The sequence below is a fragment of the Chaetura pelagica genome, unplaced genomic scaffold (assembly GCF_000747805.2).
Source record: "Chaetura pelagica isolate M959 unplaced genomic scaffold, ChaPel_1.0 scaffold29, whole genome shotgun sequence".
NCBI lineage: Eukaryota > Metazoa > Chordata > Aves > Apodiformes > Apodidae > Chaetura > Chaetura pelagica.
Genome location: NW_009970720.1, coordinates 522,042 through 534,920, shown reverse-complemented (window position 1 = coordinate 534,920; position 12,879 = coordinate 522,042). Strand labels below are relative to the sequence as shown.

Below are 12,879 nucleotides of genomic sequence, written 5' to 3'. Positions count from 1 at the left end.
AAGGGGAAATATTCTTTAAAGAAATAATTGTTTGCTCTTTCAGATAAGAAGAAAGCTGTGAGATTTATTAAAAATACTAAGTAAAAACTGCAGTCAATGAACAGGATTCCAAAAAGTTCAAATGTTGTTCTTCATATAAATAATTTGAACAAGCAAATAAAAAGATCACTGACTGATTGCTCTGCATTATTACTAGACAGAAGTTTTAGTCAGGATGTAAACTTAAAGGAATAGTCAATGTGACTGAGTTAAAATACTGATTTTTTTCAGTGGTTTTCCATATATATCCTAAAAATTATCCTTGTTTCAATTTGCTACCAGTTTAGAGAAGGTAATACTGATTTCTTCATGTATAACTAACATATTGGATTCTATTTTTCACATGTAACTTTAAAAAACCTATGGAACTACAATTACCACATATCACGTGGACATCTGCTTGGACACTCACATGAACATGCACCCATACTTTCACACTACTGCAGAGTAACTGGATTTGAAACATCTAAGAACACTGAAAATGGGATAATCTCTAATGACTACAAGCTGGACAAGTATCATACACTGCTATTACAGATCAGGATATATCTCTGGTATTTCTGTACATTTCCATGTCACTATTCTACTGAGTGTCCTCCTCTCCTCTAGCCTCAACAATACATATACACATCTACATTCATGTAGGTTGTATTGTGATGCTTTAGAATTTTGAATAAAAGGCCTAAATTCTTTCATATTTAAGCACAAAACTATACTTAAATTCCTCAAGAGATGTGAAATATAATTTACAACGTTACTTCAGTTCTATTCCTTCCTTAAATGATCAAGAAACAGAGAAATTTTAATTTATAATTTACACGTGTAGACAACTATCTTGCCAAATAGTAAAGCAACTATTTCCACGAGATTCATCCTTTCTGCATTTATACCATTCAGGATACCTAAAAATTTTATTCAAGTTCTGAAAAATACTTTCGATACACAATATAGGCAGACAAAAAAACCCTGTAAGTTAGATGACAACAGGAAGATCAAAGACAAAAACAATTAATTTCACATCTGACATAGCTTTTACAGCAACATATTTTCACTTTGTGAAACCTTGGTCAATTCAAGGTGTAACATTCTGTTATTTATTAAATGTCCAACATTTAAAAACCCACCTAATACCACTTTTTGCAAAGTTATATAAATGAGAAACATTCCTTCGTAATATCCTTCAGATGGAAAAGAATAGAAAGTTTATTTTTATGTAAGCATGCATTTATTAAAATCTTTCAGCTCACTGTCTCCTAGAAATCAGTAAACTTTGCCAAGTTGGAAGTATGAAATTCTTTGCACAGGGCCTAGAAACAGCCATGTTATTTTTTTTGGTAAATCAGTCTTTAGCTACAAAGTATTTTAACTTACTGAATTGAGTAGTCACACAATGTAAAAGCTCTTAGTTTTGTGTATCAAAAAAACAGGTAGAAATTATTATGATATAGCAGTAGCAGACTGATTACAAGGAAAAAATGTAATTTACACAGCAATACAGTTTTTTTACATTTTAAAAATAAAATAATTCCACTTCTTATATTCAGACAAGCCTGAGAATGCATTTATAAACACAGAAGCTTGGTGGGATTATTTTTTTTTCCAGTTGTCCACTAGACCATGTGGTAAGTCTTGTGGAATTAGGCTGTTGCTTTATATCACAGATAACGAGCTAAAAGATTTTAAGGGACAGTTAGATATGCTTTGGGAAATAAAAGGATGAACGCAGTGAACATACAGTTAAATAATTGATTTACTGCAAAAATTTATTTTCAGTGTCAGTGTTGTATTTTACTGGATTAGTCAACCAGTTTCACTGGTTTTTTAAGCTGAAAATTGAAAAATGGTGCTTCAGAATACTTTATATACAGTATATTTTGCAATAAAAGAGCAGCATGTTTAAATAGATAGGCCACAAGCAGATTTAGTTTTCAATACAGCAGTCTTATACAAGCTGACTTCAACCTGATTAAATCTTACCATTGTCTACAGAAATTCCAAGAATACTTGATATCTTTCTCACACTGAAAACAGAAAAATCACTTCATTATTGGACGCTTTTTCACTTTTGGACAAACCAAATCATGGGCTGCACAATCTCTCTAGCAATTCCAAGAAAATCATTTTCCTTTGGGGATGTCAAAACATGGAGATATGGTCAGAGTGCACATTTTTACTTGTAGAATAATCTCTTGTAAGACCAAGGAGGTGAAAAAATGACGCTTAATAAAGCAAATTGAAAAAACAAACACATTTTGTAACTGCAGCACAAAGTCGAAGTGCATATAATTAAAACTAATTAAAATATTATTTAAAAATATGCTGTAGTTAACCACACTCCATGTTATGACATCAGCCAATATTGATTACTCCATCATAAAGCAGGGAACTGATCGACTGATTCCAGCTATTCATTTGACCTACAACAATAAAAAGTCATTGAAATGCACTGGTGTGGCTCTGGGGCCTGTCTCTGGTGTTGTGGTACTGGTTGAGGATGATGAATGTTACCATGTCATGAGACTTACTGTGGTTAAAAGTGAGAGAGTTATCCAGGCTGCTCAGCTGCTGCAATCTGGCATGCATCATTCCTGTTCTGCTACGGGAAACAGGTAATGTCTGAGATTTTCGATCATGAACTATGGATCCCAACCCCTCCTGGTTCCTGCAAGATGGGTGAAATGGGATAGAAGCAAAAGTTAGACATGTCAAACTGCAGCAAGACAGGAAGTGTTAGTTAAGCACAAGAAGTTTTATAGAAAGAGCTGTAATGCAACCTATTTACAGTTTTATTTATAAAACAAAAATAGGCCACTTTTAAGCATCACATCAAACTCTTTCTTAAAACCTCAAAGCATGAAAGCAAAAGCACACAAGCAGTTGCTCCTGAAGTGCTACGTTTACATAGGAGCTTTTGAAAGCATAAATATCTGAGAACATAAATATTCTGAAAATATTCAGAACCCAAAACCCGGATCTTCTATTTTGATCGCAAAAAATTTCAGAAAAAAGTTAGGACACACAGTGGTAAAAACAGGAAGCAAACATGCACCAAGAGAGCAGGAATTAACTGAGGTACTATCATGTACATCTTACCCAAGCAGGAAGGGAGAAGAGCCATATACTTTGTTAAACTTGCAGCAATTGAGTGAAGAAAACAGAAAAGTGATTGGTGTTAGCAATCAGTACAGGTTAACTTCCTATTGTGTACCACCACCAGAGCTGATGAAAAATGAAAACCAGTGCTTGAATTACAGAATTCCCTGTCCCCTCTAATTTTTTGTCATTTATGTATTTTAAGAGAACGTGCATTGACTGTGATATACTTCAGCGTTATGACAATGTGAAAGACCAGAAAGCTACATTTATTAGGAAAATTCAATATCTCAGCAGAACACCAGATGATTTTTATAGCATAATGTTTTTTTTTAGTTTAACATGCAGTCCACAGACTAAGTGATCAGTCAACAAAAAGGAAGTGTGGTAGTCTTCTCTACAAATGAGTCAAGCAAATTAGCTTGAAGAATTTTTACAAAAAGCCTGGAAATTACAGACTCCTGTAAATTCCGAGTTTGAAGTACATTTAAGCACAAAAGTTATCATCAAAACCTGAAAGCCAGATTTATTTTGCCTTTGATATTTTTTTTAGGGTTTATGAACACAGATAAGATTTTTCTGAAAAATCTCCAAGACAGTCTAGTCAAGTTTGTAGAAAGAGCGTAAAATCAAAATTAAAACCAAAAAGGCTAACAGGTAGAACACTTCGCCACCCAAAGCCAGCAAAAAATTTTCTCACTGAGTTCAAGAGGGCCAGTATTCAAACCCCACAAACTTAATTATAACAGTATTATCATGTCAACCATAGTGTAAGGCCTAAACAACTTGCTCGATTTTACTCTGTAAAAAAATACTTTGCATTAAAAACCACCTTAATGCAAAGATACTCAAATAACATAGGGTATGTTTCCTACTCCTACACATTTTCTCTTAAACAGCCTTCAGTGAGAATGCACAGGTATCTAATGGTACTTCAGACTTCAAACTGACAAGCAGCAGTGTTGGAATGTTCACTACTCACCTTTCTCTAAAAACTCTACACAGAAAATTTCTAAAACATTTCAATGGGCATGGTTTTATGCTCAAGTGAATAAACAAAACAAACGGTAACATTTCTTCCCCAAAGACATTATTTCAAGGAAAAAAGTACTCAAAAACATAGTATGTAAGGGGTGGATTTTAAAGCATTTGGTAACAAACATAACACACATACATAATTCTTAAACAGATAGCAGGCATTTAGACAGGTTTCAGATTTGTTAATATAGTAACCAGTTACTTACTTCAAACTACATCCAAATGTTATTAATCATTTCATAAGATCTCTTTTACTCATGCAGTTTACTTGTAACAGAGATTCAAAGCATTACTCTTAATGAAAAAGACAAAAAATTCAAATTCCACACAGTACCTGGCTATGTATCGTTTGCCCATGTACTGGAACTGATGTAAGCACACTCTGCAGAGAACAGAAGTCAGAGAAGCAACACTTTAAACATTCTTTTCTGAATCTATATACATTGGAATTATTCAACTCTTACATCATAAAACTTCTGTGTTTCTTCCACCCTTAACATTCTCTTCCAGTCTCCAAGCTATTTAAAAGTAAAAATGGCTTTTCTGAAGTCACAGATGGTGGTTGTTTTGGGCAAGCTGGGATTAACAGCCAGAGGCCCATGAGGCTCCCTCCAGAGCACACCTACCTCTTCCATGAGCATAGCAATATTCTGAGCACTAGACACTGTTAAGGAACTTCTTGTGATCACTTGTGTTTAGCCTAATTCCAGAAACTATTATGGAATTGGACAGACATGCAATTGTGCATATCAAATTAAGGACTTCTAAATAGACCAAGCTGGCATTGTTTTTCTAACAAAAATAAAACCAGATATACACATGTGTATCCACACCCATGTTTTTAACAGCATGGCGAAATGTATGATTTTATGACAAACTCAACAAAAATCTTACTCTGTAATTGTGAAAAAGTCCATCAGTTCAGATTTTGTAGCCTTGTTCCAGTATGTAAACAATGCATCTAGGAAAATGAAAAACATTAAAAACAAGACAAAGGCAAACACACGTAAGTATTAAGTAGAAGAGTTAACATCAGTTCTTAGTTTTCAGATAATAAGGATTCAGAGAATATAAAAGTGGCTTGTGAGGAACAGTAACTATTACTATTTAAAGTTTTCCTTGTAGGTCATGATAGAAATGCACATATCAATTATCCAAATTAGTTTCTACAATATGATGTCAATTAATCCATAATATTCCCATACAATTTAATATTATATTTCATATAAAATATTAATAATTGTGTAGTCAGTAGTGACTACAATGTTCTAAAAATTTAACACAACTGAATACTTTAGAGTTAGTCCTATAGCCTGCTTCTTTACAGATTGGTCCCAACACTTTTAAAATTCAAATTTATGAGTTCTTTTTTAATTGACAATGCTTTACTATGGACAGTTTCTCAGCACAGTCTTCAGATTTTTCTTTATTTAGACAGACTTAAAATATGTCTGTATTTTTTTACAAAGCTTGTAGTTACTAAGACAATTCCTGGTGTCTTTTGCCAAAAATGCTCAAAACTGGCTAACAAATTAAAAACTATTACAAAGATGTGTGGCTAAGGTTACTTGACATTTGTTCCTTCCCAGGATAATTGACACCAAAAAATCTCCACTGTGCTTATGTAAATTTTAAATCGAATTTCCTAGAAATCTGCTTAGTTTTTACATATTTCAAAGTGTAAAATAGTGAAAAAGACATTTGAGTTTTATTATTCTAATTAAAATACATAAAATAATATTGATGTAAATACATCAAAATATAATGGTGTGACTGGGTACTGAATATTTATTAACCTTTCAAATTCTCATTCTTGATTAAGTACTATAATACATTAAACTTGATTTTTAGAAATTAACATCAAAATAGATACATAAAATATATCTTAGCTACTTCTGATATGTTTAGCACAAATGAAAAAAATTTTTAACCAAAAAGGACTTGCTCTCTTTTTAAAATATTGAGCAAGGATAGAGAGTATTCCGAGTTGTATGATCTCAGTAAAAAACAAAACAAACAAAAAAGCAGATTTGCCATCTATGCAGTATGTACCTCTACAACCTTCTCCAGGATAATATGACTCATTCAAAAATTCAATGGATCATCTCACATACATGCCAGGAGAATGAAGAAGCACTAACATCCCCATTCCATAAATGGAAATGTACACAGTGATCAAATAATTTAGTTCCCTGTCATACAGGAAGTTCTGCAGAGTAAGGTAATAGGCTAGCCCGAGACTCTTCTACTGATCTGTGCTGTTCTTCACCTCCTTTTTTTGAACTGGACTGTATAATCAGACACAAATATTCCATTTCTTACCAAGACCTTTAGTTAGCCTGATAGTTTGAAGCAATAATGGCTGTTCAACATTTACAAGGTTTCTGAAATGCTTACAGTGATTACTTGGATCACATGTATTTGTAAAACATAGCACAACATAGCACCTACACTTGAAATATTCTGCTGATTTTGAAAAAGTATTAAAATCACAGGCATAAATCCCAAAGATTTTTTTTAATTTATGAAAAATAGGTGGCATTACCTACCTTCTGACATACTTCTCAGAATGTGAAGGAAACACATGAGCAGACTTTTGATCTCTGCTTGGTCAAGTTTGTCATATCGAACTACAGAACTTCCTAATGTGCTGCTTTGTTGGTTCTGAAAAGAAAACAGACACGTTTTGGTTGAAGAGTTCTTAAACTGATAACAAACTGTTTTAAATTGCCTTATTAATTCCTGCAACTGAAAAAGGATCTCAAAATGGAGACAAAAATGTTTCATGTATAGACAGATCACTGAAACACATTAGACACATGAAGTATACCAAATTAAGCCTCTCTATTTTTATTTCCTTCCCCCCAAGGGAGGAGTAAGAGGAAAAGTTACCTAACAGTGGTTATTAATCAAGTTAATTATACATTGATAGCCACATTGTAGAAATCAGGCATGCCCCTTCTGCATAGATTAAATACTTTAAAAATAAATGCTACTGTTAGGTGATACATACATACATACTCCTTGACTTTTGAAGAGACTATGTTGAACTGTGGACAGACCTGCCTCCACAAAATTATTTTCATTTAAAGATGCAAAAAAACCCACACATGAATGGCAGCAATATGCATTCTACGGATAAGTAACTAGTACTTGCCTAAAAAAAATAAACTAAATATTCTTTCTCCCTGCTTCTTATGTTTATACAATCCCTACGCACTTGTGTGTAGTTAATCAGCAATGCTCAATGCTAAAGTCTCTTCACTAAGAAAAAACCCCATAACTGATCTTTCAAAATGTGTAACATACAAGTAAAAAATAAAACTGTGAGAATATATACAAACTGAACTTTAGGCAAAGATGTATCTGTAAAAAAATAATTTCCACACCATCAAGTGTTACAAACCCTCAGCCTGAGGCTTTTGCCTCAGATTTATTATATCTGTGCAACTCTTTGGTTTCTGTAAGAAAGTTGAATCATCTTGGCTCCATGACCTTTTTAAGAACCAGTGTTGGAAGAAAACTTTCATGTCAAAATTAGGAAAAAATAAAGATAAAAACAGACTCAGGGGAGAAAGGACTTGGTTTTACAAAGCAGGAAGTGCCAATACATCAAGGGTAGAACAACCCTTGCAGGAAGAGTCCTTGCTGAAAGCACAAGACTTGCTAATCCATGAAGGAACATTTCACAGCACACACATCAACTGACTGCTGAGCCCTTAGTGCATTCCGTGAAAAAGGAAAGAACTGCTGTCCTAAAAAAACCCTGTGTCAATCTGTCACATACTGAATGGATGCACAGTGAAACTGAGTGAGAAACTATGATTAACACTAGCCATATGTTAATCTAATTTAGGAGGAGATGGACACCTATATAAGGCTGATCATTGCAGATTCTAAAGACCTCACCAACTTATTATCGTTGATATATCTTTGGTGAACAAGGATGTGCTTTATGGATGCTGAAATAGAGGAGGCAATTAATGAGTGGCAGAGCAGAAACAGAATTTAAGTATCCTAGACTTCTGGATACTGTCCAGTATTCCTTCTAAAATAGCTGAACAAGCACATGGATGAAACTAGGACTACAGGTACTCTCAAGCTTAATTTAAAATCATGTCAATAACTTATAAAGTATGCACATATTAAAGCAGAATATGGTAATTTCACAGTCAATTCTGACTCCAAAACTATAGTTCTAGAGGTTATTCTGAAAGGAAATTAGAACAAAAATGGGTCTTCAGTAACGATATCAAGCAATAAGCAAAAATCAAAACATAACGTGCACTGAACAACCGGTCTACTAGAAAGAAAGTTTGAAAAGCAGCAAATAAGAAGGCACAACTAATTATCGTTTGGGGAAAATATTAACAGCATGCAAAATATAAATCCTGTACTACCTAAATTGGCAGACTGGATTAGAATTTTCAAAGGATACTGACTCCTTTGAAAACCTTTTTACTTTATGAAAACACTACAAATTAGTAATTAACAACATAACAACTAAGTAAGAGATGACAGCATTGCCATTTAGCAACAGCGTATGCACAGAATATTTCTTTGTTTACTTGGTCAATGTCAAAGAAGACTTTTTAGTTCTCTTTCTATTAAAGACTCCAGGACTCAGATTCTGCTGATATTTAAGCTGATTGATTTTTATGCTTAAATTGAATTATGTACATTTACTATTATTCCAGGTTTGGCATTTAAGGGCAGTTTACATGGTTACACTGTACATATTTGTCCTGAGATTCAACTGTTGCAAAGAAGTGGCAAAACTACTGACCACACACTTCACTCAGAAGCTTAACTATAACAAGCACAAAAAACCAAATACTTCTTGTAACTGAAGAGAGAAAGCTGCATGCAAAATTTTCTCTGGCAAAGCAGGAATTGTCAGAAGTGAAAAATCCATAGTAACACGGTTTTTCTTTGCAGGGTGAAAATTTTCTTCTTCTCCTCCATTAAGGCGCATAACATGAGCAGAGTGCCTTCTGAGAAGCTTCTGTCTCTGCCACACGAAGGCATGTCAGAGTCAAGGGGAAAAAGTTAACATGTTGTGACTTGCACAACAAGAGCTAAGAAAATGAAATGTAATCAATATCAACACAAGCTCTAGAAAGACATGACTGAATGAATACCTCATGGCTACTGCAGCCACAGATCCTGATTTCTAACAGGTTTAAAGTGCAATTAATTAGAAAAATCAAACTAACATACAAGAAATCACCTATAAAAAGCATAACAACTGTGTTTTTAAGCATTCTATAAATGCTACATATATTGTATATAGAACGGGATGGAATGAAGGTCTCCACAAAATCAAAGCAGCTGTCCTAACAACTCAGCTCCCCTGAGTAAAATTCAGTACACTTCACCTTGTGCTTTTCTCTAGCAAAGGAAAAAACAGCTGCTTTCTTATGTTTCTATACTGAAAATGTTTGTATTTTATACAAAACAACTTAATAAATGCAACACAAAAATACTTCTTATGGTAACTATTTTGCAAATGAATTCTTACACAAAACACTGCTCTACAGTTATTGTAGAAAGCCCATTCCCAGTGGAGATTACAGAAGTTAATTCCTATGACAATTAAGATAGAGTTTTAGGAAAACACTAAGGTTTATTGGTTTGGTTTTACCTTGTCGAGGGAATTGCTCTTCTCACTGTGTCTTTCTGGGAGACTGTTTCCTGAGTCTGTACTTATAAGAGAGCCCCTTGAGTCAGCATTCCTCACACTGTTAATATTTGGAGTTGACACAGTGTATGGGGAAGCTAAAAAACCAAAAATATAAAAGTCTCAAGCTATATGTATACTGAAAAAAGTCACTCCATAGTTTAGTCAGACTTTTTAAACAAGCATACATGTGTATAACTTTTTAGAAGGCAAACAGTTAACTCCATTTAGTTACTTTTAATGAGACAAACTAATTCTATAGTTTCAAAGTAATTAGGTATGTACATACACACAAACTTAGGTACAATTACATACGCACGTGTATAACACATATGTAACAATGCATACACACTTATCATAGAATCCTAGGGGTTGGAAGGGACCTGGAAAGATCACCTAATCCAACCTCCCTGCCAGAGCAGGGTCACCTAGAGCACATCACACAGGAACGTGTCCAGGTGGGTTTTGAATGTCTCCAGTGAAGGAGACTCCACAACCTCCCTGGGCAGTCTGTTCCAGTGCTCTGTCACTCTCACAGTAAAAAAATTTTTTTGGATATTCACCTTGAACCTTCTATGCTCCAATTTGCACCCATTCCCCCTTGTCCTATCACTAGACATCACTGAGAAAAGCCTAACTTCATCTCCCTGACACTCACCCCTTACATATTTATAAACATTGATGAGGTCACCCCTCAGTCTCTTTTTCTCCAAGCTAAAGAGACCCAGCTCCCTCAGCCTTTCCTCATAAGGGGGATGTTCCACTCCCTTTATCATCTTTGTAGCTCTGCGCTGGACTCTTTCAAGCAGTTCCCTGTCCTTCTTGAACTGAGGGGCCCAGAACTGGACACAATACTCCAGATGTGGCCTCACCAATGCAGAATAGAGGGGGAGGAGAACCTCTCTTGACCGACTAACCACACCCTTTCTAATGCACCCCAGGATGCCATTGGCCTTCTTGGCCACAAGGGCACATTGCTGGCTCATGGTCATCCTCCTGTCTACCAGGACCCCCAGGTCTCTTTCACCTACACTACTCTCCAGCAGTTCAGCCCCCAACCTGTACTGGGACATGGTGTTGTTCTTCCCCAAATGTAAAACTCTGCACTTCCCCTTGTTGAATTTCATCATGTTTCTCCCCGCCCAATTCTCCAACCTATCTAAGTCTCTCTGAATGGCAGCACAGCCTTCTGGTGTGTCAGCCACTCCTCCCAGCTTAGTGTCATCAGCAAACTTGCTGAGGGTACATTCTATACCCTCATCCAGGTCGTTGATGAAGATGTTGAACAACACCAGTCCCAGTACCGACCCCTGAGGGACTCCACTAGTCAGACACCTCCAATATCTTTCTTAGATGAAGAAATATGTACATTTTAAAAAGTTCCCTTCCTCATCTTTAATATGATTTTTTAAAAATTGACTAGCCAGTGATACAACTAGTTACAGCAGATAACAAACAGAAAAACACACTAAGAATCACAGAATCATTTGAGTTGGAAGGGACATTTAATGGCTCTCTTGTCTGACCTCACCTGCAGTGAGCAGGGACATTTTCAGCTAGATCAGGTTATTCAGAGCCCCATCCAACCTGGCCTTGAATGTTTCCAGGGACAGGGCTTCCACCACCTCTCTATGCAACTTGGCCCAGTGTCTCTCCACTCTTACTGGAAAAAATTTCTTCCTTATATCTAGTCTAAATATACTGTCTTCTAGTTTAAAAGCACTACCCCTTGTCCTACCACTGCAGGCCTTACTAAGAAGTCTGTCCCCAAGATGACAAGCAGGAGGATGCCCAAAGATGTGTCCAAGCAGCATTCTGCTTAGAAGCTGGTCTCTAACATAACTTACAACTGCAGTCTTGCCATAAGTGACTAAGTAAAGTTTTGTCTTCTGTTTCTCTTCAGCCTGACAAGCACTATCCCCTCTGATGGGGAAAAAAAGCAGCTGTCTCCAGGAAATAGCTTTTAAAAAAGGTTCCAAAAGATCTCTTTTACAGACTGTGAATTACAGCCCATTCTGAACATTCGTTTGCGTTAGGGCTGTGTGAATGAAAGAAGCAGTAACATTCAAGTACATATGCAGAAAGCAACCAAGGTTGGACACAGACCAATCATTTGTGGTAAAAAATGAAAAAGAAAAATGGTTATTTTAAAAATTATTTTGTTATTTTTTTATGTGCTTACCAATGCCAGAGATAACACCAAATAGATCTTTAGGAAGGCTGTTATCCAATGTGTTTCCTGATTTTTGTGGTGTTACCAGCTGACTTGCAGTTGGCAAACTAAGTGCATCATCCTTTGCACTCTGTTTGGAAAAGAAAGGAAAATGTGATTGCTTTTCAACATTACGGTCTTAGTAACCATGACACACTTTATCTCCTAGAGCAGTATTTATTGCATATTTCTTTCTTAAATTTTTATTTTATTAAATATGCTGAAAAGTATGGAACGAGTTTTTCAGGTATTTGCACAAGCTTGGGATAGCCTAAGATTTAAGATGCTTTGGGAAGCACTGAAGAAATTAGTATTCCATCGAATTTTAAAGTCTATAAAACAGTACTTTCAGAAGACCCACATTACTCTTATTTGAAACATCCAAACATTCCTCTTATTGGAAGGGTACTGTTAATTTTTTTCTTAATACAGTGGAACAGAGCAAGATACAGACAAAACTAAAATACTTCAATAACAAAAGCTTTGACTCAACAATTGTATGCAACTATCACATTACATTTACCATTACAAATTCCATTTGAATTCCTTTCCCTGTAGTTCTCTTGCACTTCACATTTTCCAAAAGTACACTCATTTAAGATTAAACGGTTCTTTAATTTCCAGAAAATTAACTTTTTTTTTTTTAATGGTCTATTTATTTCAGTATTGGACATAACTGGAAGAACATGTTTCAAAAAAATCTACTACCAATACAGTATCTTTTCTACTAAACAGGAACTACTCAGTTTGTTGGGATTTTCGCAAACATAACTAATTGTCTATGTGTTAGATATCGGGAGGAGTATTTTCTTGCATG

The 12,879-nt window shown here is 35.2% G+C and overlaps 1 protein-coding gene across 1 annotated transcript in view; it reads right to left on the bottom strand.

Annotated features, from left to right (window-relative positions):
- The window catches only part of DOCK9 (dedicator of cytokinesis 9), a 101,824-nt gene that overhangs the window by 27,750 nt on the left and 61,195 nt on the right, over positions 1 to 12,879 (bottom strand). Inside the window, exons 33-38 of the mRNA XM_010006332.1 lie at positions 12,033 to 12,153; positions 9,815 to 9,948; positions 6,720 to 6,834; positions 5,065 to 5,131; positions 4,505 to 4,552; positions 2,565 to 2,701 (exon numbers count right to left, since the gene is read on the bottom strand). Coding sequence (XP_010004634.1) covers positions 2,565 to 2,701; positions 4,505 to 4,552; positions 5,065 to 5,131; positions 6,720 to 6,834; positions 9,815 to 9,948; positions 12,033 to 12,153 — 622 coding nt within the window. The remainder of the gene's footprint in view (positions 1 to 2,564; positions 2,702 to 4,504; positions 4,553 to 5,064; positions 5,132 to 6,719; positions 6,835 to 9,814; positions 9,949 to 12,032; positions 12,154 to 12,879) is intronic.